The sequence below is a fragment of the Balearica regulorum genome, chromosome 4 (genome assembly GCF_011004875.1).
Source record: "Balearica regulorum gibbericeps isolate bBalReg1 chromosome 4, bBalReg1.pri, whole genome shotgun sequence".
In the NCBI taxonomy this organism is placed as follows: domain Eukaryota; kingdom Metazoa; phylum Chordata; class Aves; order Gruiformes; family Gruidae; genus Balearica; species Balearica regulorum.
This window is the reverse complement of record NC_046187.1, coordinates 75146733-75171673: the sequence shown is the minus strand read 5'-3', so window position 1 is coordinate 75171673 and position 24941 is coordinate 75146733. Positions and strand designations below refer to the sequence as shown.

At 34.9% G+C, this 24941-nt stretch overlaps 1 protein-coding gene across 1 annotated transcript; it reads right to left on the bottom strand.

Moving 5' to 3' along the window:
- Positions 1-24914, bottom strand: RNF212 (ring finger protein 212). The gene is made up of 12 exons (XM_010307041.2): positions 23618-24914; positions 21941-22002; positions 17774-17848; positions 15027-15083; positions 12043-12101; positions 9799-9863; positions 9640-9709; positions 8815-8860; positions 7392-7455; positions 5505-5577; positions 4520-4716; positions 1-2027 (listed from the first exon to the last, which is right to left on the bottom strand). The coding sequence occupies exons 1-12, from the start codon at positions 23727-23729 to the stop codon at positions 1990-1992; spliced, it is 918 nt and encodes a 305-aa protein (XP_010305343.2). The 5' UTR covers positions 23730-24914; the 3' UTR covers positions 1-1989.
- Between the last annotated feature and the right edge of the window lie 27 nt (positions 24915-24941).

Here is a 24941-nt window from a genome sequence, read left to right as displayed (position 1 = left end):
GAGCTTTTACCATAGGAAAGGTGAATTAGTGAATATTACCAGAGCCATGAAAATTATTACTGAATTTGTGAGGAACCACCATGGCGAGCAGCAATACAGAAATCATTCAGCTCTCTGGGTGTATTTATTCACATCTTTGAATGGCAGAGTGCATTTTTTATTATTGTTAATTCTGTAGAACTAGCATAAATGACTCCTTCCTATACGATTCCTTCCAGGGAACCTTCAGACAAGTCCCATTTATAGACACAACTTTGCAGCTTTATCAACCTCAAATTCCATCTTCATTTACAACCATGCAATTGACAGGGGTGAGGGGGTGGGGAGGAGAGAGAAATAAAACTAATAAACCCCACCTGATTATAGAATGCAACTTTCAGCAATTATAAAAGCCATAGTATGACTGTGCAGACTTGGATGATGACTTGCGGTGTGGCAATATAAAAATTAGAAAGAATACAGTCTTGTGATCCAAACAAACAGAAAACCATGGGGCACAATTAATGTGGAAGCCAGCAATCATATTTTACTAGCCTCATTTTTCAAGCTATTCCAGCTCGTCTGGAATTAAAGAAGAACAGGAATTTTAAAAAGTTACACCACACTCCTTTACTTGTACATGTCTGTCGCCTTGTAAAACTAAATCTTGCAAATGGAAGTTTGCTTGAAAGGAAATTTACTTAGAAATCTCATCTAAAATTGGAAGTATAAGAATATTGGGGAGGAGAAAACACACTAACTTTCTCATAGTAAAAAAGTAAAAGCAGTTTTACATTGAAATAAGGGAAATGTGAAGCTTAAAATTTGTCATGGAAGCCCCTGCCCCAGAGATATTCACAAAACAGGTGCTTCTCCATTTATTTTACTCTCATTCAAGGGGCACACTTGCCAGTTAAAACTCATCACAGTAGCTAGCTAGGGAGATGATGTAAGAACAATGAAATCAAATTCAGAAATAGAAAGAACAACCATTGACTCTTCTGTTTTCTGGCTGAATTAACACTTTCTCTCAGCATCACAAAAATCCTCCTTTATTCTCCCCTTTCTCTTCTGACTTTTCTTTTAGGTCAAGCAAAACATTTCAAGCCAAAAGAAATTTATCATGTACTTAGGGGACTTTATCTCAAAAAGCAGCTTATAGTTTTGTTATTTTTAAAATAGTCCAGGTACGGTTAGGGCCAAACAAAACAAAGGTGCATATTTGATGACTCAGTCATACCAAAATTTTGCCAGACTTGCATAGTAATGGTGGGAATTTCAGCATAAGAATTATTCTCAAAAGGTTGCATTCTGGCACTCTCCATTCAGAGACTCCAGTTGCTATTCCTGTGTGAGAGTAAAGGTAGTCTCCACTGGGTTTTGTCTCTTCAATGCAGTTTTCCCATTTCATTCGATTTTTAGGAAGAAATCATTGCTACCTAAGTCAAATGATAAACTTCTTGGAGTGTGGAATAGGTACGGTATTATGAGCTCGGCAGAGTCTGGATAGAATGTAATATTCCTCAAAGCTTACCCCTTTCAACAGTGCAAAGCAAAAGTTATCTATTAAGAACCATAATCTGGAATTCTGGAATCAAAAAACCATAAATTACTTTTGTGTTAGTACTGGGGCTCATCTCTAATACTGTACAGGCACAACCATTTAAAATAGAGTTCTGCTGCAGCTCAATGACTTCACAGCAAGAAATGCTCATTGAATATATAATCATGTTTTGCCTTAACACTTAGTTAATAAAGGCTGTTTATTTATACAATATATTTTAAGCCAAAATTTATAAAAACAACATGAGGGTTTTGTACTCTTGTTTAAAACTACTGTAGATGTTAATCAACAAGATCAGTTATGTTTTAAATACATTATTCATGCTGGATAGTTAGCTGGTTTATGCCAATTTGACATTTTATAGAAATTACAAATACTTTGATATCCAAAGACTGTGTAGGGCTTCTCCAGATGCTTATTGACCAAAACAATTCACGGATGTTTTCTTATCTTTCTGCTGAATGTCCTCCAAAATTAGTTGATCCTAGAATAAGAATACAAGTATACATGGAAAAAAAAATAGTAAGAATAAAGGAAAACTTTATTCACGTAAATTATTTTGGGAACTTTTTCAAGGAAGAGATAAAGTGAAAACTATCAAAAATTAAAAATAAACCCCATGCATTTTGATGAGAACTGTAGTATGAATCTAAATATGGTCCTTTGTATTTATATAAAAGATTTAGGTTTCTCTTTCTGTAAAAGCACTTTTGCCATATTCCAATTTCAACAACACAAGTGAATGTCCAAAACATTGTTCTGCATATGAACTGCAATTAACTTGTAAACATAAAGCTCAAAGATGACTAATAATTAAGTTCAGTATAGACATGGGTTTTTTAAACTTATATTTCTACTACTTCATTTACAGATTCTGTCAGGTTCATGCATTATTTCACATGCTATATTACTGTCCAGAAATTCCACAAGAAAAACAATTATGATGTAAGTTTCCACAAGTTATAAGCATTCATAACTTGAGGATGAGTTAATTTCTTAAAATATCTTTATTTTGGTTTCATGAAGTTTCATGAACTCAAAACTGCTTGGGATGTGCTACTCTTGAAATAGAAAGGTCGCATTTATTAATATGGACTGAAAAATGCTTTATAGCTGAATTATTCTTTTAATGTACATAACAAAAATGTCACTTCTGATGTAAACTTTGCAATATGAAGAATTAGGTTTCCAAGATGTGATTGGTCAGGGTGCTAAATAATCTCATCTAGGCTCCCTTTGCCACAAAAGGTTGGACCAGATGATCTTTTAAGGTGCCTTCCAACCTGGGCTGTTCTATGATTCTATGGTGCTGTGACTCTATGACTTTATGATTCTGTGACTCTATGACTCTATGATTTTATGATTCTATCATTTTATGAATTAATCTGCCCCAGTACAATTCCTACCTACACCCCTCCTGGGCTGGTCTCTATGCAGCTACTTTTGCTAGTTTTGTGCTGCACTCAACAACTAATACACTTTACTTTTTACTGTCACTTCCAGACATTTACATGTGTGTAAATGACAGCTAGATCTTTAAGCTAAAGGAGGGTAGATTTAGATTAGATGTTAGAAAGAAATTCTTTACTGTTAGAGTGGTGAGGCACTGGCACAGGTTGCCCAGAGAGGTTGCGGAGGCCCCCCCTCTCCCTGGAAGTGTTCAAGGCCAGGTTGGATGGGGCTTTGGGCAACCTGGTCTAGTGAAGGGTGTCCCTGCCCATGGCAGGGGGGTTGGAACTAGATGACCTTTGAGATCCCTTCCAACCCAAACCATTCTATGATTCTATGATTCTAAATGTGAAAGTTGAGATTGAAAATTTGATGAATGAGAGAACAGTATTAGGGTTGAAAAAATCATGGGATTGGGAAGATTACTGGAGTCTGTGATGGGGTAATAGGTAATAATAAAAGAAATAATGTTAGTATCATACAGAATATGGGGAAAATGGCCAGGAACAAATGATCATAATTATAATCTAAATTTTTCCACCCAAAATGTGAAGATACAGAGCATGTGACAGAGAAATAATTATAAAACAAAAATAAAACACTAGAAAATGCTTTTGTCTTCTTTAATTTTCTTCCCATCATTTCCCTAATCTTTGCTTTTTTGTTTGGTCTGTTTATTGTAACTTCCCAGAGCATCTCTTTTCTATATTTCTTGCTTCGAGGGAAAAATAGCCTTTACTGTCCTCTCATCTTTTTCCTTTGGTGCATCCTTCTTCCTCTTTTCACTAATATTCTGCATTCTTATCTCCATTCTTCATAAATTATTTAATCTGCTTCCTCTATATAGTCTTTGTTCTGTCCCATCCACTGTTCTGGGCTCCTTTTCTTCTCCCAACCCTTTTAATATCCTCACCTTTTTTCCTATTCCTTAACACATCTTCCTTCCTCTTCTCTGTCTTATCATCTGCTCATTCCCTATCCATTGTTCATTTTCAGAATGAGTTCACTCATTTGTCATTTACATTAATAGTTCCCAATAACCAGGTGACTAATACTTCACTACTTACTCTCAGAATACTGCAGTTTCCTTCTACATTCCTTTCTTCTCTACTGGATATAGGGAGATGTCAACTGTCACCCACTTTTTATGACATGCCATTCAGTCATACAGGAATTGTCTCCCATTCATTCTTTTCATTATAGACATTTTTTTCCTTCTTTCCCATGTGTTAACTATTCTGCTTTATTAAAGGACTCCTGTTGACTATCTCAGTCTTGCTACAACTCCCACCAAGCTCACTGCGCTTCCTCCACTCACGTTTTTCTTTTCTTTCCTCCTTACTTGAGATTTGTTGTAAGATTAGTTTTTGCACAATTATTATACGCTTTGCATTATTTAGAACTGGTATTTTTTGTGTTCCTTAATTTATTTCTTATTTACTGTTCTCCAGTAAATAAGTAATAAGCATATGCTGTGCTGAAATTTTTTCAGGAAGTGTTAAATGTTATTTTATAAAATATACTTGCCTAAATGTTGTCTCTGCAGAAGGCCAGAGATGGTGATTGGATGTCTTGTTACAGATGACTGTGGGGAAGGTGATGTAAACGGATACAATTGAGGGGTTCTGAAATCAGAAGTAGCCCATGACCCCCTTCTACTACTTTGTGATCCAGATGATGATGTAAGTGAACATCCACTATGTGGTAGTCTTATAGGTGTGGATCTGTCAATGAAATTAATTAATGGATATGATTTTAGGCTACTTTCATAGCACAAGAGCTTTCAAAATCCCTTAAATTCATAGTTCTGATACTTGAATAGAAAATGCTATAAATTGTTGTGTTCTATATATTCCTTATCAGATTTTTACTACTTTAGTGTTTTTACATATTTTAAAAAGCAAAAGGACAAAACAAATGATATGAGAATCAGAGACGGAAAAGAAGAAATATTTTGTTATATATATTTTCCACTTGTGCTAGGAAGATATATTTGGCTTAATGATTACAGAGAACAAGAGTTTACTTGTTTTGGAACCATTTTAAGTTTTTTCTTGATGTTAACAGTTCTTACAATTTGAGACATTTTCAATGTTTACATGACAAACCTGAAACACCTGCTACATACTGCAGGAAGATGTTCAGGTCATTCAGAGATTAGGTCTTCTGTAGCTATTGTGTTGTCATCTCTGATTTTTAGAATTATAATGCGGACACATTGTTGCCCTTTCTTGCTATGAAATTACTACCCTTTGTATAAAAGTGCCATGACTGTGGAAGTTCACAGCTACAGGAACTCAGATTATCTCTGCACATTTTTGAAGAAAGTGATTTCACAATAAAACCTTCCAACAATAACAAACACATTCATACAGGTGATAGCTAACCTGCACATTAACATTTCTTTAGATGCAGAATATAACATTTAAATGTACAGATTAATACAGGACAAACAAGAGAAATTTCAGTCTCTCACAGGAGATGGTAGCATCCTGAAAAGGTATTTAATTACCTTGTAGATCCTGCTCTACTATTCTGACTTGACATTATTCCAGATGACTGAGAACTTCTGTAGGATACACTACCTGTAAAAATCGAATTTTTGAAAACAGGACTAACATGAATTACCCATTTTACTGAAGAGATAGCTTTGGAAACAAAGATTAGTACTTGAATTGCATTATTTGGGGCAAACTCACAATCAGTTTATTCAAGAATTAAAAATTATGCACAATTACAATAGACAATGAAAGGAAAGAATTGTCTGACAAAATAAAGTCACCATGTCACTTGAGAAAGGATTAAAATAGCCCTAAAAATTAATAATGTTTTTTCACAATTTAGCACAGACAAGACACTTGCTGAGGTGTGAATTGTCTTCCAGCTACTCTTACTGGAAGAAGATCCAGCAAAAGTGAAAGCTATAAAAAGTGCTCAGCAGTACTCCAACAGAAGGTAAAGCTGAAAAATTGTCTTTAGTCTCAATAGCTTAATCCTACACAGAGCTTAGCTGTCACAAAAACACCATATTGCACTATTCCTGCAAATTTTTTTCAAGTTAAACACATATGTTAGTTTCTTTCACCTTCTCTCATTTATTAGACTATTAATACACTATCAAGATAGCTCTGCTGAGGTGCTTGAATTCTTCAGCTATTCTTTTTTGCCCAGTCCATCTCTGAGAAGGAAACTTTCTTTAGTGCACCATTAAATCATTGTTTCTACTTGACCTTAGTTTTTCAAGTATGCTTTGATGCCTTCAGCTTTATGGGTTGATTCTGAAATGTGCTGAACACATAACTGTTCTACATATGATTTTACTATCTAATTAAATATCTATTTACATTTAGACACAATAAAAAACCAGTTAACCTCAACTCTCACTATCCTGTTATTCATAAATTTATAGGCAAGCATGCATTTAGGAAGGATCTGAACACATAAATTAGACATAACCTTAAAAAAAGCAATTTTTTTCTCCTTCATTACAATTGCATTGCAATTGTATTTGCCTTTGTTTTGGGACGTTTACACTGTGTAAAAACACAAGAGTGCTAAAAGCTTCTTATGTGGCTGGAGATGGATTGTATTAACTGCTGAAATCAGGTGAAAGACTGCCTGAGAATGGACTGTTACAGAAAGGTGCTGAATGTGAAAACAAGAGTGGGAGGGACACAGGAATGGTAGACCTGCAGAGCATTAGGAATTCTAGGAAACTCCTCACTATTCAACAGTACTCAAGGAGACTGCACTAATTTCAGTAGGCTCTTACTCACGTCTTATTTATATCAGAGTGTTACAAAAGCTCTGCAACAGCCCAGGAATGAAAGGAAGTACAGGCAGGTCAAAGATCTTATACATTATTACAGTGATATGGTGAAAAAAACCAATCACCTTTCTGAATAAATTTTTGATCTCAACTTAATTACCTCACTTTTGTTATGAAATACTTTTGTAACTTCCATTTAGTTTCCTCCCTTTTCCTTGTGTGATTTTTATTATGACATTATGGACAATGTTAATCTCTGGTAACTATAAACAAATATAATTATGAAGGTTAATAGAGGGTCAATAACATATATTGCAAGTATGCCTGTTCTGTTCAACCATACACATCATTACAGTATTTTCTTTGCAGCTGTTGACTATGATTGCTCAGCAAAAATCACTTTGGTTACAAGTAATTATTCACAGAACACTGTAAGTTAGTACCAGGAAGACTTATTTCATTCTTCATTTTTAACCTTTTCCCATCTGCTAGATTGTCTACATGATAAGTTCCTTATACCTCAACACAATTCAAGTTTGCTCAGTAAACTGCTAATGTATTGATTTTAATTTATTAATCCTCTTAATATAATACAAATGGTATCCAGTTACAAACTTTATTTTTACTCACCCATATGTCCATCTTGTGGTGGAGTTATTAATGATAATCTTGTTGGACCAGTCGGTGTCTCAGGCTAAATGAATGGCAAGGTATTATTTGCAGTGTAATAAGTATGTTAATTATTAAGGTATTTTAAGCAATAGTGTTACATTTTTCAGGACTATAATGCCTGCAGATTTCTGCTGCTCTCTGCTGCCAGTTTTCTTCACAGCACTAAAATGCAAAACCTCAGAATTAAGTTACTATTTTTTAGAGAACTATAGGGAAGGGAAAAGTAGATGTATTTTAGTTTTATTCCAACAGGTCCTCTCCATCACATTCAGATAACAAAAATATCAGGCACTTACATCATTTTCTGTGCTGAAACTCCATTCTTAAGCTAGCATCTGTTCCTGGATGTTACCACTCCTAATCAAAATACTAATACAGTGAAAAGCTCCTGCCTTCATTCTCATCTTAGAGATGTCATTCAAAGCATGCAATTCCCTACTCAAATATCAGGTTCTAACATTGTTTTCAGACCATTGACTTCTACACCTAGTTTTTTCTTAACATGTGAGGATATTATACATGCGTTGATGCCCCTGAGCATAGACAGAAGCAAGATCACACGATCAAGCAGCAAACAAACTTGTGCATGAAAGATGAAAGATAATGACTGGCTTGATTTGTGAATTAAAAAAACCTTTTATCCATCATATATAAAATTTCAGGAATGTTTTGAAAATCAGTGTGATGTGAAGTAAGAGTGCCAAGTCATTCTCCTCTCGTAACTTCAGACATCTGCAATGACAGCAATCCAGCCTGATCCCCTGAAATTCCCTTTACGGTCAAGGAAGAGAAACAGGAGTAAGACCAATAAGTTTCCTTTAGAATTAGATGAATCACACATACTAATCCATAGGTTATATTTATGGGTGTAGGTCTATCTATGGATATAACCAATCCATAGGTTATAAAGGAAACCCTGAGATACTAGCAGAGACCTGCACTGAAGACATCTACATGAGGTCTCATGAAAGTGGAAATCTTACATATATTTCCATTCCTTAATATATTAGAACATAAATTTAATTCCATCTCTCAGTTTCATGCATTAGCAACATTTATTTTGGAAACAGTTAGAACATTTTTGTAATATAAACATACTGACATTTCAAGAATTTGCCATTTAATTTAGCATCAGAAGTTTAAAAACCTGTATATGGTATGTGGGGAAATATAATTCCAGAAATCAATGTTGTGATTTATTTCCTTTTGGAAATTTCTTTTTTGGGAAGCATCTGACTTCTACTAAGTATCAAGCATAGCTGAAATCAGCATGTACACAAGAATTGTTTCGGATGGGGGTGGATCCTATTCTTTGGAGTATTTTCAGAGGTGGAGAAATTAAAAGCATATATATAAACATATATACAAAAAGCCCACTTACTTTCCTCATTGGTGAGGGTATAGGATCAATCTCCATTGACTCCATTCTTAGAACAAAGGTTGAAATAAGTATGAGATTGTAATAAAAATAACAAATTCATTATAATGACTAAAATGATATTATATTCTCATGTTAAACTTGACTGATAATGGCAAAGCATAACATGTAATGCATAGCACACACGAATATTTAGGACTTGTGCCAAAATCCACTAGAAGTAAGAAGAATCTATTAATTGATTCTGACCTTTGGTTTAGACATTTACAGAGAAAGTTATTTTATGATTAGCAATGCTATTCTTGAATTTAAGTAAAGAAAAAAAAGCATATTTATATATTTGTCACTTTACAACAAGGGCATTCTGAAATTTTATTTTTTTTATAAAAAATAAAGTCACAGTCACAGGTATAGAAGTCTTTTAGCTTGAGCAAGCTGTATGTTCAGTTTATTTAAAATTTAATGAGCCTTACTGGAGTTCATCCCATTTAACTTTAGACAACTACAGTGCACACACAGATGTATGTACATGTCATTGCCTAGTCAATGGCAAGAGTTCCTTACTAATCTATCTATCTACCTATCTGTCTATCTATAAAGGTGCGTCATGTATTAGAATTTTTTCCAGTGAGTACAAAGGCAATCTATACAAGTAGCTTTTATGTACACTTGGATAGATACAACCTTACACAGTTTGTGGAAATAAAACACAAAATCAGAAAATATGCTTATTTCAAACTCACTACAAGAAAAATGGCTTTGTGTATAAAATATCAGTATGTTGTTACTGTTAATATTTTCATTGAAAATTAATAGAGTTGTACCTACATTTCAGAAGTGGAAGGATGACTAGGATGAAAAGAACAGGAAGAATAACCATTCTGTTTTCTTGAAGGATCTAAAGCCATTAATAAATTTAATATTAGAACATAGCTATATCTAGTGATATGTATTCCATAGTTAGTATCTTAAACCAACATTTCTTACTGGAAAGTGGATTTCTACTTGTACTGGAGAATGGTAGTTGTGTAGTTTGTTCAGGAGGTTTCATACTAAAGGGGAAACAGAAGAAACAACAGATATAAATGGAAAGCTGGTTTGGCTAGTTCATTTGTCTAGCTGGTCAATAAAGCATGAAATCAAAACATTTTATCCATCAATAGCTGGTTTTAACATGACACTATTTGCCATGAAGAAAAACAACAATCTATTTGCTAAGCTATTATCTACTTCTTCTCTATATCATAATGTCTGTATCAGTCATTACATGCCCAACAAAATCAATTTAGGATATTATGGCAAAGTACTTTATGCAACAACAGATGTTAAAATACAACTATTAACTACACTTGAGCCAAAACTTCATTTTGATGTATACATTTCCCAAACTTAAAAAAAAAAAATCTAGTTATCAAAAGAAATTTTGGCATATTTATGCTATTCACCAACATCTATGTAAAACTGATACCTTTGCCAATAACCACAAATAGGAGGAATATGTCTACTGGTCATGCAAGGAGAAGCCCTAGTCACAGTCTCCTGGTAGAACTCTGAAAAATCTGAAATTCAGTAAGAACTCTGTATTTGGTATAACCAAGATGCTATCTATTTGAGATGCAGACAATAAAAAGAAGGCAGTGGATAAAAACATAAAAACTATGATAATCCACCACATACATAGCTTCCTTTTTATACTAGGGTGGTTTGTTGTTTTGGTTTGTTTTTTTTTTTTTCAATTTTATTATGCCAAGCAGCATAAGAGAGAATTATACAGTACTATGTGCATGTCAGAGTCAAAAGAAAGTCTATACTGAAAAAACACAGAAAAGTAATAAAGATCAGCAAAATTTTGCAATTAAATTGCTGGCTTCATGAACCGGCTTATTAAGGAGATTTCAGCAGCCTTGAACACTGGTATTCATAAAGTGGCATTCATGAAGGGCTCTCGCAAGAAGATGGAACTATAGTACATTGGAACTATACATTAAGTACTCTTAATACCCATATTCACTAAAAGGGAAAAGCAGACCAAGCCTTTTAGGTTTTTTTCCAAAGTATTTTTTGGAATCTTAGAAAATGGAAAGGATAAAACAGGACAAAGGAACAAATGCTATATGGAAAATGTAATAATTTCACCATAGGTGGATCACAGTAGATCAACTGATATCTTTTTTGTTCTGTTTTATGTTCTGGTAAGAAGATTTTTTAAAATAGTGGTAAGATACTACATTTTTTCTGCATTAATTCAATTTAAACATTAGAGTGCTGTATAGGCCACATGGACTTTAAAGCAGAGATAAGAATGATTAATTAAGGTAAGTATATCATAAATAATGTTAAAAGGGAAACAACAACAAAAAAGGGTGAAGAGAGTGGAGAAATGTTTTTAGTGATGTCCCCTTCAGATCAGTCTTGCAACTGTTTAATATACTACCTGCTGACTCAGGGATTCCCCACAGTTTGTGAAATCTGAAGTCAGAAAATTCTAAAGATAGAAAGTTACACAGTATTGAGGAGAACCACATAATGATTTAAAGAATGTGATATTTTTAAGCAAATAATTGAAACAAAATTTAATGACATGAAAATAATAGCACAGAGTGCACTTAGGGATCGATAAGAACTTTGACTTTAAGTTGGAAATAAAGAAGATGAAAAGATTAAGATCTACCAGCCAATGAGCACAGGGATAACAATGAGCTACCTCTTGGCTATCTCTTTGATGCATTTGTGAAAAAAGACTACTTTAAGATGAGTCAAGAAGCTGATTTTTACTAGAAACAGAGAAGATGAGAATCATGTTACAGAACTCTGGCAATCTTGCAAATGGGCTAGGTACTAGGAAAGATATCATAGTACTTTCCAGGCTGATGCTGGAATGCCCTTTGGAAAAAACACAAACATGTTTACGTAAATGCAAATAAAAATTTTAAAACTGAATATCTGTATGATAGAGATCTCTAAAAGTTATTTTTTAGAGTAACTACTAACTTGAATTTAAAAATAAAAGGATTCTTGCCTGACAGGCTTAATTAATGTGTAGAAAATTGACTTGATGACAGAAATAACTGTTCATTTATTTCTGTAAAAATATGCTTCTTCTATTTATACAACACAATACGTGAGAAAGGAAAACATAGCATAACTTGTTATTGTTTTATCAATTAAACTTACTATTGTCTGATTACAAAGACTATTTCTTATTTACTTTTGCTGCATTAAACCTCTTACCATTGTAGCTGATGCATTTGTTGTGTTACTTTCTTGAGAGATTCTTCCAACTTTAGAGTCTGTGAGATAATCATAGATTTAAACAAAAGCTATTTGTGTGATATACAACTTCATTTTCATACAACTAGTATTCTAAAGTGTTGAAAGGTGGTTTTCTATTGGTTTTAATCTTAGGTATCATTGCTATTCCAGACTTATTGGGACAAGACTATAGCTGTCATATGGATCCATTAAACAGTCAGTCTGAAAGATATGCTTCTTTTTGGCAGTTACAGACTGTTTGATTACCTTTTGCTAATGGTGCTGGTAATATTGGATAAATTAATACTAAGAAAAATGCTTAAAAATAGTTTTCTCTTATTTTTCTTCCTCTTTCCCATATCTGATATAAAAGTTATGTTGCATTTAATATGGAATTATCTGGAAAAGATACCAATACCTGTACAGAATACCAAATTCTCTGCTCCCATATTTCTCATATCATCAGATTCAAAATTTATTCAGTTCTTTGCAGTATCTATTTGCAATAAGCTTATGTGAAGACTATTTCCTATTATGCTATAGACACAACCAAAAATATCTTCATTAAAGAATGTTATGAGCTTGCAAAATTGAAGAATGTTAAGATCAAGAACATTAGGTCAGCTCCCTAGTTTGTGTATTTTTTACAGTCTTTCATTACATGATGATACATTATATTTTATGAAGGATGTAAAATTTTACTCAATAGCCTCAATACTGCATCTATATTTTATCCTTAATTTCCATTGTGTGACCTTAGTCCTCCATTTCTTCATACTATTCATATTTTGATTTGAAGACAAATTATGAATTTTCTTGTTAACTTTTCATGCTTCTCCTCACAGTAGTATTTGAATTCTTTAATAACATTACCTGATAAACCTTTATAAAATCATACTGTTTGTGAGAGATATTATGCTTTTTTTTCCAGATGTGAAACTCTGTAAAACAGATTAAAACCAAAATCTAATTTACATGAGATTTGATGTTTTGTATTCTTCTCCTTTCTTTTTCCTAATGAAAGCTACATGATCTGCACCCCAGTAGCTGCACAACTCACAGAAACAGCAACAAAGAAGCTTTTATTGAGGTCATGAGAGCTGTTGGTTGACAGTGACAAGGATAACAGACTAGAAATAAGGAAGGATCCCACGAACAAGATAGCCAAGCATGAGAATCCGGTTGTGAATTTTCTTATGCAATACTCCACCTTTCCCAAAGGCCAAGACCTGCAGAGTGGAGGGTGGCAGAAAGAGCTCTTGTGTCAAAGGGTAGATTTGTGCTTCCTCACCTCCACAAGGGTCATTGCCATTTGCTAAACTATTTATACTGTAAATCATTCTTGCTCCATCTTTTTCCCACTACCTTCATCTCAAAGCCAGTGGCAGGAACACTCAGACAGAGATTATAACCCTGAGCGTGAGCATCTACTCCCACTGTCTCATCCTGTGTGCCTCTGCCAGCTGTGATCTAGCTTTCCCCAGCTCCTTCAGACTCCCTCCCAGTAGGCCTGAAAGAGGGAGCATTGCTAACTGAAACTCACAGGAAGGAGACAAATATATCATTGCACAAGGAAACTCTTCTCTTCCTTGCTCACCTCAGCCTCACTGTCAAACCATTTCTCCACCAAAACAGCCTCACCAGTGCTAGCCATAGCTGCACATATAGAGAGTTTAAGACAACCGGCCTCTTCTGACCCTGATCCAATGGAAGTGATTTTAAAATATCAACAAATACATAGAATGGACAAAACAACAACAACAAAACCACCCAAAACAGTATGTCATTGAAATAGCAACCAACTAAAACTTCACTTTTTTCTGTACTGTTACCTAAACACCTTCCTTAAGTCAAGCAGCATTCTTACAACCACTGTTAAATGAATATCTCAACAGTAAATAACTTAGAAACTCACCATCAAAAAGTATCAAAACTTTGCACAGATTCTTTGGAAATTTTTATTTATGCAAAATTCTATTAAGAGCTTTATTTTACTTTGCCTACAGGTTTGAGTTTTACCATCCAGAGTCAGTACAATAGATTAGAAGGGGGTATAAAATCTAGATTCCTCCACAGTCTGGCTTTGAAAGCAGAAGGACAGGACTTTGAAAGAACTACCTGCTCTTCAGTACACTGGGACTGATCCCAAAATGCAGTCATGGAAAACAGGGGAGAATGGGCCACAAAGCAGCTGAGTTTCCAAGTTGTTCTGTCCATGAGAACCATATCAGATGCTCTCATAACACACGAAATGGTCAGTTGGCCAGCTACATGAGTTTGCCTCTGTTGTTTTCTACATAGGGCACCTATTGATGTGTCGATTCACCAATATTGCCAAGTAGCTGTAAGTAATATACCTGGCCATGTCCTTAGAAATGAATGAAATATAGCCAAATATTTTATCAAACATTTAGAAGTAGGTGAGAAATGAAAAAGAAATTTTCTTTCCAACCTACAGAGGAAGAGGTATAGTCACAAATTCAGTGCCTATTCTCCACAGAAGAATCAATTCTATCCCTCTTCCCATTGAGCTATCCCTAAATCAGGCTACTAGCCCTTAGCCTTGTTCTCCATTGCTCAAGCTTCTCATTTAGTTTGCCAGCCCTAGTCTTGTTTTCCTCTAGGCTTATCATCCCAGTACCAATCTCTCCACACCTCTTCCACTGTTTCCTCCATGCAGTGAATGGGTTTCTTCTCTCCCTGTCCTTTGACTCTCCATTTAATCTCAGCCACCATACAACTAAAATCTGTTTTATTAAACAAGAGTAACCATAATTAATAAAGTCCTCACAGATTTTAAATTATTAAAACCTGGTACTTTGAATTACAGAAATAAGGCAATCCTGATAAATTATTCTAAGTATTCCAATAAAAGGTGAATATATTTTCTAAAAATAAACCAAAGTAACAAGGCAAACATAAGCAAAAAATAATAATAAAAAAAAAATCACAAGTTGAGTTACCTTCTGTCTGTGATATGCTAATAAATGTTTACGATGTTTTTCTTGAAATTCTGAAATCTAAAAATAAATACAGTTATATCAAGCTTCATCTAATTACACCTATGCAACCTCAGCAAAAAAGTGATGAACTACTTCACAGTATTCAAATTTTTCTATATTTTAATATGTATTTAACGTATCTTCTTTAAATCCTCTCCAACAAAATATTCTAAGTTATTATCACTGATAGAGAAAGTCTTATAAAGTTTATTTAATCTAGTATGACCTACCCTAGAGTTGGTAGATTTATTTCACTGAGTGTATATTTTAACACGCTGTTCAATAACAAGGTTAAGACATTGGAAAGCCAGTTTAGCTGCAGTGTTTCTTATTCATTAGTGCTAAGCAAACACATAAAATTAATGGCAACATAAAAAGTAATGTGTCTTACTGGCAATTATAACTTGCCTTGTAAAAATATCCTGTTAATTAAAAAATAATTGTCAGACACACTGTCTGGTGGTGTGTAAGCACTTCTTGTATCCAAATGAGGATCATAAACCATGACTGGTTAAAAGTAAAAACATACAAGGTAGGCGAGACAGGAGCTTGAGGAACAAATTACAATAGGCAAAAACTTAATAACAAATCTTGCTTCTCAAAGGTAACAAAACTGTCAGAAAATGTGTAGGGATAGAAACAACCAAGAAGAAACACTCAGAGAAGAAACCCATAGTGGAGCACCTAACTGGAATGGTTACTTTTTGTTCACTGTAGAAGAGCCTGGGAGGTTCCATCCATGAGGATATTCATCAAAGGATGAGAAGCGTCTTCAGAAGAACTGATGGAAGAAACAGCCACTCAGAAAGTAATGGCTCTGAGCTGCCTCAGAAATGAAGCCTTGGGTCTATAGAGGAGAAATCTGTGAAAATGTCAATTCACTGCTCTGTACCAGTCAAAAAAGGCAAATCACATCTTAGAAGCAGTTAAAAAAAGAATAGAATAGGGAACATCATTATTCCACTTCAAAAAATGTATGTTGCTATATCCTGAGTCTGCTTAACATCTCAGGAACTATATAGTAGGTCTGGAAATAGTTCAGTTTAATCAGAGAAATGTAAGAGTTTCAATAAAAGAACAACACATTTTTCATGGCTTAAAAAAAAATTCGGTTGAAGAAGGGATGTGTTAGCAGTCTAAAACTAATGATTAGCACAGATGGAGTGCATGGGAATGGTTACTTTTTCCTCTAGAATGGGATTCAAGAGTATCAAATGAAAGCAGGTAACAGGTTAAAACCTGACAAAGGTTTTACATCATCATCACATGGTGTATCACTATGTGATATATACATATGTAATATGTAATACGTGCTAAATATTCAGAAAACAACCTGACAATTACATGGGGAAGAATATCCACCACGCAAAGGCACCAACCGCACCTTGAGAAATCCCTGTGCCACAAGCTGTTGAAAGCTAGCAGGCTGGTCTGAAGGCGTATCACTACATGGCAGCCTTGCTTTCATATGCTTTCTGAAGCACCCGCTATTGTGACAGGATATTAGGTTAAACCTTTGCCCTAACAGAGCACGAGCTGCTCTTACGTCTTTTCATGCTGGTAGGAGTTCTGAACATACCTTAATGCCTTAATTACACTTCAACATTTCCCATAGGTTATCTCAGGGTACAGAAAACCCACCTTAGTCTTTTGACATCGTGTCCTCTTTTTCTTTTCTTTGACACATTACAGTTTGTTTTCACGTGTGATAGGTAGTACAGCTGTCTGGATTCATTCAGTTTACAGAGGAAAGGGACCATGCTCAGCTTTGGAGAAGTTTGTGAAGCACAGAGTAGAGCAAATGTGAATCCATAATCACAATTAAAGAAAGCAGGCGATCTTCTTCTGCTGGATCAGCAAGGTCACCACAAGACTAAACAAATACCAGCCCAAGGGAGATGAGAATAGACGATGAAGGTTGCAGGTGCGTTCAGGGAGGATGTACAACCACAGTTCAACCCAGAGTGGTTGAAACTGCCACTGAAATGCTCAGTAAGAGGGACAAGAACAAGTCCCAAAGCCAAGCTGAGGAGATGCTGAAAATGAGGAGGCAATGGGAGTTTATATGTATTCTTTTAACTCAGACAGCTACTAAAGTTCTGGACTGGAAACTAAGCCTGAAGGATGCATCCTGCCTGCAGTTTACAGAAGGCAGGGAGGAAATTTACCTTGAAATCTTTTATTGCATTTGTCTGAAAAAAACAGACCTCTTTGGGGCTTTTTTGCTTTTTAGGAATTAGATTCTTCTTATTTTAAATAAAGCCTAGCCTTTGAGATCAGTGATCTTCTTAACTTGCTCATTTTGATTAAAAAAAAAAAAAAAAAAAAAAGACAGTGCATTCAGCTCAGGGCTTTAGCCAGCTCAGGTTTTCACTGTGTAACTTTTTATTGCTATAATTAGGGCACACTATCTGGGCATGTTTAAGGTTCCAGCAGATCTAATTTTTCATTGCATGGCATTGAAAGTGATTTTACATCATTAAAATAACCAGACTAGTGATCCTCAGAGAGAGTTTGCAAACATAAGCAGTGACCATGATGAATAATTTATGCTTCCTTAAGAACTTTGAAACTGTGGAATTAAGGAAGACAGTAATGGGCATGCATTCATTTTCAAGCATTCACTCATGTATTTTCCCATTTATATAAAAATGAGTTGAAGTTGCTGATTATTTTTACAGAGTTAAAATGTTATAAGGCAGATTCACCTGTGTTATTTCTTTTGAATATTTCTTGCATAACGTATCTATTCCCATGAACAGTGATTGAATATCAGGATTTGTCTACCAAGAAAAGAAAGTATACCAATGTTAGCATTTTTATTCACAAGCTATATTAAATAAAGCATTTTGTGAAGTGTTCCTTAAATTGATTGATGTATATAAATAAAAAATGGACAGATCAAGAGCAGGATGATACAGAAATTGAAAACAAGCCCAGTTTTATTTAATGTCCTTATTAACCATCTGGAAGTCTTTGTGCTTTTGTTTAAATATATTACACACATATATACTTATCGCAACTAAGACTATAGCAATTTCCAGAGGATATTCAAGGAAGATGTTTTGGTCCCCTGGAAGAGGCATTGCCTTCAGCCCAACAGCCAAGTTTCTGGCAGTTCCTTTCTGGGCTTTTTGGTTCTCACCATCCCCAGCCACATGGATGCATCTTATAATTTAGTTTTGTTTCAAAGTCCTTTTTCAGAATGGTTCCAATGCTGACTGGGATCCCTTTATCTCTCCATCTTGTTGGGGCCACAGAATGCTACTCTAGCATAAGAAAAAAGTCCTCAAATGATACTTGAATTTTTCAAGTATTTTATGACTGAGACTTCTAATCAGAGATCATGATGTGGCCTCATAAATGGCCATGTGTGTTTTTATAAAATGCTGAGTAAGTACTCTGTACCTAAGCTATCATTGTAATTCAGGAATATATTTATTGCTTATAGTGAGAAATAAATGCTACAAAATATAAATTGAATTTCAGAATGATAGCGACATTTGGACATCTATCCAAATCTACAAAGCAATGTAGACAACTCAGTTAAGTGTTACTTTAATCCAGAATACATGTATTCCTAATTTATTCAAAAGAAAAACAAACAAAACACAACCCCAAAATAGTTACACCAGTTACAGTACTAAGTTAAAATATATTACCAAGAACCGACAGTGAACACATTTGAATTATCTTCTAATGTAACAGTAAAAACCTTTTAAAAATGAGAAATCTAGCTAAAAAAAAATAAAATAAAAAATTCTACCTATAAACTGTAAAGTGGAAGGTTCTCTTTCATATATTGTGATTGTATAATAGAAGTTAGGTTTATGACTAGACAAAAATTGAATAAGAAAGCAAAAATAATCCCAACATACTTAGATAATAAAAGAAGATTGTCCCAGAAAAAAGGCATCCTTCATGTAAGAATCCACCTTTCAAAATCCAATCAGTTTTGGAGGTAAAATGTAAATTAGTCCCAGAAGTACTACAGAAAAAGTTTAACATTTTGAAAAATTAGAGAGAGGTGAATTATTGAAAGAAACAAGAAATAGGCCACCTATGAATGAAGCAACAGTTTTCTAGGCTACTAAGAAAATAGAGAGATAAGTGCTATCACTTAAATTAAAGATATTGCATTGAAATAATAAAGAATTAGGCTTTGCTCCATTTGGAAATGCACAAACATATAGAGAGACAGTATTTTTGCCTACTCCAAAAATAGTATAACACTAGTATAAAGTCAAATGTCCAAGACTAAGTAACAGCTGCATTTGCCAAACCTATTTTCAAAGTGTGCTTCTATTATATATTTTTAATAAGAAGGAATTGAGTCTCTATGTATGAAAAATAAATACATGAGGAGCTAAATTAATAATCAGTATTTGCAATAGATTTGTATCTTTTGTTCCCCATATTCTGACATTAGCTACTTTAATGTCCTGTACAGCAATTCATATGATCAAAGATGGCATGCACTGTTTCGTTACTGCAGAATCGTGCATGTGGCTGCCAAATGTCCTTCTGGTTATTGATGAGCTGTACTTGCAACTTCTCTCACCAGGGGAACTAAACTGCTTTTCCTTGCTTTCTCTAGATACTGGTTTTTATAGAACTCACAGGAAAAAATTAATTGCATTTGAAACTTCCTCTGCTCTTTTGAATTTGGTTGACATTAGCCAAAACATTCAAAAATTTCCACAGGGTGAACTGGCAGACTGAGAAAGAAAAAAGCAGATAGACAGCACAGTTTAACCTATCTATGGTATTTAAGTAAAGAAAATACAAAAGAGAGAATAAAATTTCATCTAGAAAAAATAATGTATTCATAAATATACATTTGGCATCTTTAAAATGTATTCATAGGAGGCAAGCTCTAGAAACCTATTTTGGGTCACAACAAAGCAATGACGTTGGTTTAAGAACCTGTCAGATCTGAGAAAAACAAAAACCAACCAGCTTTATTGCTGGTTTAAAAACTCTTTAAAATAAAGGTTTGTAGAATACTGTTTATATTTTATCTGTTGCATGGAGGAGTAGCAGATGTTAACATGATATTCTGAAATAATGAACAGCGAGATTCTGATTTATCATAACACTTAGCCATCCTCTGGGAAAAAGCAAGTGGAGATTGTGTGACACAGAAGGAAGATATAAAGGTGACAAGCATGCATTACTGCAAAGATGAGAATATTTAATGTGTAGATGTTGATTGCCCCAATATACAATTTAATGAGGAGTTTTAACACATTTATAGGACCTCCTACTCATTGGGAATTCTTCCATAGCATCAAGCTCATAAAGGTTACCAGGTATATTTCCACTCAGGTTCCTGAATTATAGAGCCATGACTTTTTTATATGCATCTTTAATTATCATTCCAATCATTTTATCTGTTCTTAATCAAGGATAAGCAATCATCATTAATGTCTTTTTTAAAGAATATGGTAATTTTCTTCCTTCTAGTACTCCAGAGCCGTGGCAGGTTTTAATGAAACATATAATATTTTTGTTAGTATCCCAATCATTGCATTTTTAAATTCTTTAAGAATTTCTGAAGCAAATTATCAAGTTTTGTTGAAATGCTGCAATTTAAGACTGATCTAACTTCAAAATACTTTGTTTTGAGCAAGGTGTTGGACAAGATGACCTCCAGAGGTCCCTGACAACCTAAATTATTCTGTGACTGAAATTAATAACAAAACTTGCAGCCAGGGTAGGCTGATATTGAAAGCTTATTAAAATACCTCATTTAGAAGCTTTATGAGGGGCTTTTTGGTTGGGTTTTTTGCTTGTTTGCTTGTTTTAATTTTTGTTTTAATTTGATTGCTGTGTGCATCGTTCCTATGTATTATGATTGCATTCTGTTGTTTTGATGTATTTTTTATTTTCAGTAGCATTGTCTTCTTCACCCTATTTCAGTTCTGCAAGATTGTGTGTTTACAAATATGAAATATAGTGTAACAGTTTTTCGCTTTTTTATATACACTATGTAGAGGTAGAGATTTCTGTATTTAGATATACATCAGCTCAGTTTTAAACATATCTAGAGAAATCATGCCCTCCTTGAAGGTCACTGCTTTGGGGTTAGTCCCAAATTGTCCTCTATTTCATATACATGATTGCCTTACAGCGTTCTAGGACTTTATGTGTTAGCTGTATTGAATGCTCTTAGTATTTTTTTTCTATCACTGTAAGGCAGGTTTGTCTCTTAGGTAGGCATCAGTCCAGGAAAATATAAATGTTTTCACAACCCATTTATGAAATCAGCTAAGGAGAAGATGGGAGAAATGGGAAAAATAAATCTTTCTAATGATATCTCAAGACAGAGGATTAAAACCTATTCATTTTCTAGTGAATAACAAGAATTCCCAACAATATTTCAGATCATCTCTTAATCACATGGCCATCAGGAAAATAGTTGAGCTTAAGAGAAAATGGGGAAATAAACCCAATACACTTGAAAACATTGATGCAACACCATGCAGATTTTCAATTCAGTCCCTTACATGAAATAATTCATTACAGTCCACTTACTCTGATGTACAAATGCCAAAGTCAGTAAACATTTTTCCACGTTTTGCAAGTAGTCACTGATGTTACACAGTAGCCAGTCATGCTTCTTGAAAAGGTTGGAATGATTTTCAGTCCAGCAGAATCTGAAAACCTAAAGACTCTCCATAGGCTTTTAGTTGAATAAATCCATAAAACTAAAAGCTGTATAGTGCTTAAGTATCTCAGTCTACCAACCTGTCATCAGTAAATATTCATGTCACAGTTGGCAAACAAAAGGGAAGTATTTTGTAATGTAAATAATTTAGCTGTTGAGCACACTACAGATTAATGTAATACAACAATACTAAAGCTTCATTTACCTGTTTTGAAAGGAATAATGTATGACAAGGAGTTCTACAGATCAAACATTCATCTTTTTTGCCTGTAAGGTAAAGACACGTTTAAAATATACATCAAACTCAATAGCTATTGAAAACATTTTTAATAGAATTTGATGCCTAAACCTTTGTTTGGAGCTTGTGGAAGGAATCTGAAGGTTATACAAGAAATGCAAATAAATGTGAATAAAGAATTTGATTCTATAAACATTACACACAGTTGAACAGGCAAAACATGTGTGAATGTCATCAGGTCTTACTCCTGCACATAAGCATTCATGTAAATGATTTTATGAATATCATTAGTGTCACTGAGTGCAGGTGACTTTTAGTTCCTTTGATTTAAATAGGACTACTTGCCTGGCTTAATTAAATGTATGCTTAAGTGCACTAATGAGTTAGAGTCAACCAGATATACGACTGTTTAGATTGGGGCCCAGTCTGGGTCTCTCGATAAAATATATGAAACCGAAACTTCAAAGAATTAATAATTAATTTTACCATGTGATTCTTTCCCAGTGAAAAATTCATTACAGCACTTTTTAAAACTATCATTTTTTGAAATGTGTCTTTTATTATTTGCAAATACGTTAGCAAATATTTCTAGTAAATGCATATGACCACAATATTTATAACTGACAATTTTACTAGCTGCCTCCTTTCTAAGGATTCAAAGGATCAATGTTTATAAATTTCTTTAAAGACTAAATACATTTTAAACCTGATATTATCACTATTCTTGAATTCATAGCAAAATAATGTGTAATGTCTCAGGGTTTTTTCTGCCAAACAATATTAACAGCAGAAAGTAAAGCTGTTATTCAGGTTCTAGGACCCTGCTAGTTGTATTTAGAGGCTGTATTTTATGATCCTCTCTCCTCAACAGTGACCCTGTGGAAACTTTTAGTCAAAAATATTTAATTCTGAAATACAGATCCATCATTTATTCAGTGTACCCTTACAAAACCAGGTCATTTATCATGATCTCAAAGGGAAAAACATTGTTATTTGTCTGCTATTTTCTTCTTTTGAAAAGCAACTTCCTTTTTCCTCTATCTGTTCCACTGATCTTCATCTAAGCACATCACAGGAGTCCCAGAATATGACTGAGGAACTGTATACAACACTAGGAGCTTCAAAACATCACCTCCAATCCTCCTAATGCTGCTGAAAATTTTCTAGTGTTTCAGTGACAATACTGAGATTTAAAATGTCTTAAGACTATTAGCATAAACAAATATTATGTTTTGCAAATTGCTCTTTCACTAATGAAAAAGCATGCCCTTTCCAAAATTAGAAAGAACAGAATGCCATCTTTTTTTTTTTTTTTACAATGCAATCATGGATCATAAGTATCCAAACTCAACTTTGATTAAAGCCTCCAGTTTTTAGCATCTAAGGCTTGTTCTCAAAGCCACATTGCTCTAGCCGGATTCATCTGGCAGCAGACACTGGTGGTATTTTACTATTTAAAGAAAATCAATAGCAAGAATTCAAAAGGTTTATCAATAACATTAGGCAGACTAAAAGAAATGCTCGGGCCTTTCTTTTTTTCTGCAGAGTCAGAAATGCTAACAGTTAAGTAAATGTGTGCACTCTGGCACTGCCTGACCTGCTGAAGCAGAGGGCCGAGCCGCCCGTGCCGGCAGCAGCCATTACCTTTCTGGAGGCAGATCTCACAGATAACATGGCCGCAGCTTGTGAGGCTGAACCGCGGGGTGGGTTTGCGGGGCTCACAGAAGCAAACATTGCAAAAGACTGGGACGGCCATAGGGTGGAGGGACAGGAGGGCCTGGCAGGGAGCAGGTGGCTGAGGCAGATGCCGACCCTCTTTGCCGCTCCCGGGTTGAGGCCTACAGGTCTCCCTCCGCCATGTTCGCCCACTCTGAGGCACCGCTGGGCCCTGAGGTGAGGGGAGCAGCGCCCCTCCCCCACCGGGGGTCTGGGGGCAGCAGCGTTTGACCCTCAAACCCCCAAAAAAGGGTTTTTTTCTGGCCTCTCACTACCAAACTGGAGAGGCTGCCCAGATCCTCTGAGAGGTTTCCCACTCCTTTTCCCAAACATGAGCAACTGAACTGGACCAAACCACCAGGGCTCCGTGTATTTGCTTCACCACGAGCCCTGTCCTCCTCACAGAGGCGGCCATGCAGCAGGGCTGCCACTGAGACAGCAGGTGTGTGCAAAGTGGTAGTGGCTTTCCACTCTTTTAAATACAAGAATCTGGGAAGGTTATTAATTTACCATCACAGCTTTGTTGTTTCTTCTTTTGGTGGGGAAGAAAGTGCAAAACAAGGAGTTTTGATTTTTATTTTTTACATTGAAAAAAACCCAAGGCTTGCTAATTTCCTTTGATGCAAATTTTAGCAGAAAATTCCCTTACAGACCTACTTGCTGCACACGCTGTTGCTCTAAGTATGGCAGAGCCACAGACTGCATAGGAGGAACTTCCAGCTTTTAACTTCATAAAGACTATTGCCCCCAAAGTGCTTCCCAAAAGAGCTATGAGTCAGATTCTGCTTTATAGAGTTAATTAAAAATCTCGAAGGAGACTGAAAACATTTCATCAAAGCAAAGATAGGTTGGTGGTGGTGGTGATGGTGGTGGTGTAATAATAATAATAATAATAATAATAATAATAATAATAATAAAGAATTAAGCGCTCTCCAGCTATAGCAAGGCTCCAAGTCTCAGTGCTGGTTTGACTACACACCTAATTAATACTGAGGAGCATAATCAGCTCCTTTATAAATTCTGACATGGTGACTACTCTTTTGGTTTAAAAGCTTTAAGTGCATTGTAAGTGAGATAAGTTCGTCACTGGGATGTAGTTAGGAGCCTTACACTAATTATCAGCTATGGTCTGAACCACAACTTTGTAGCAACCCTTTATTAAACTTTCTTTTTGCACTTCATATACCATATGGTTGTAACACATCGTTCCTTCTTTTTCACCGCCTAAGATGTTATTACAAGACATGTTGTA

Excerpts from the sequence above, each read along its gene's own strand:
- RNF212 (XM_010307041.2), bottom strand. The coding sequence starts at position 23,729 with ATGGCCGTCCCAGTCTTTTGCAATGTTTGCTTCTGTGAGCCCCGCAAA. Across the intron at positions 17,849-21,940 it reads CATTATTCCTTTCAAAACAG|ACAAATCCTGATATTCAATC; the intron begins GTAAATGAAGCT and ends TTTTCTTGGTAG. Across the intron at positions 12,102-15,026 it reads TAGCATATCACAGACAGAAG|ACTCTAAAGTTGGAAGAATC; the intron begins GTAACTCAACTT and ends ATTATCTCACAG.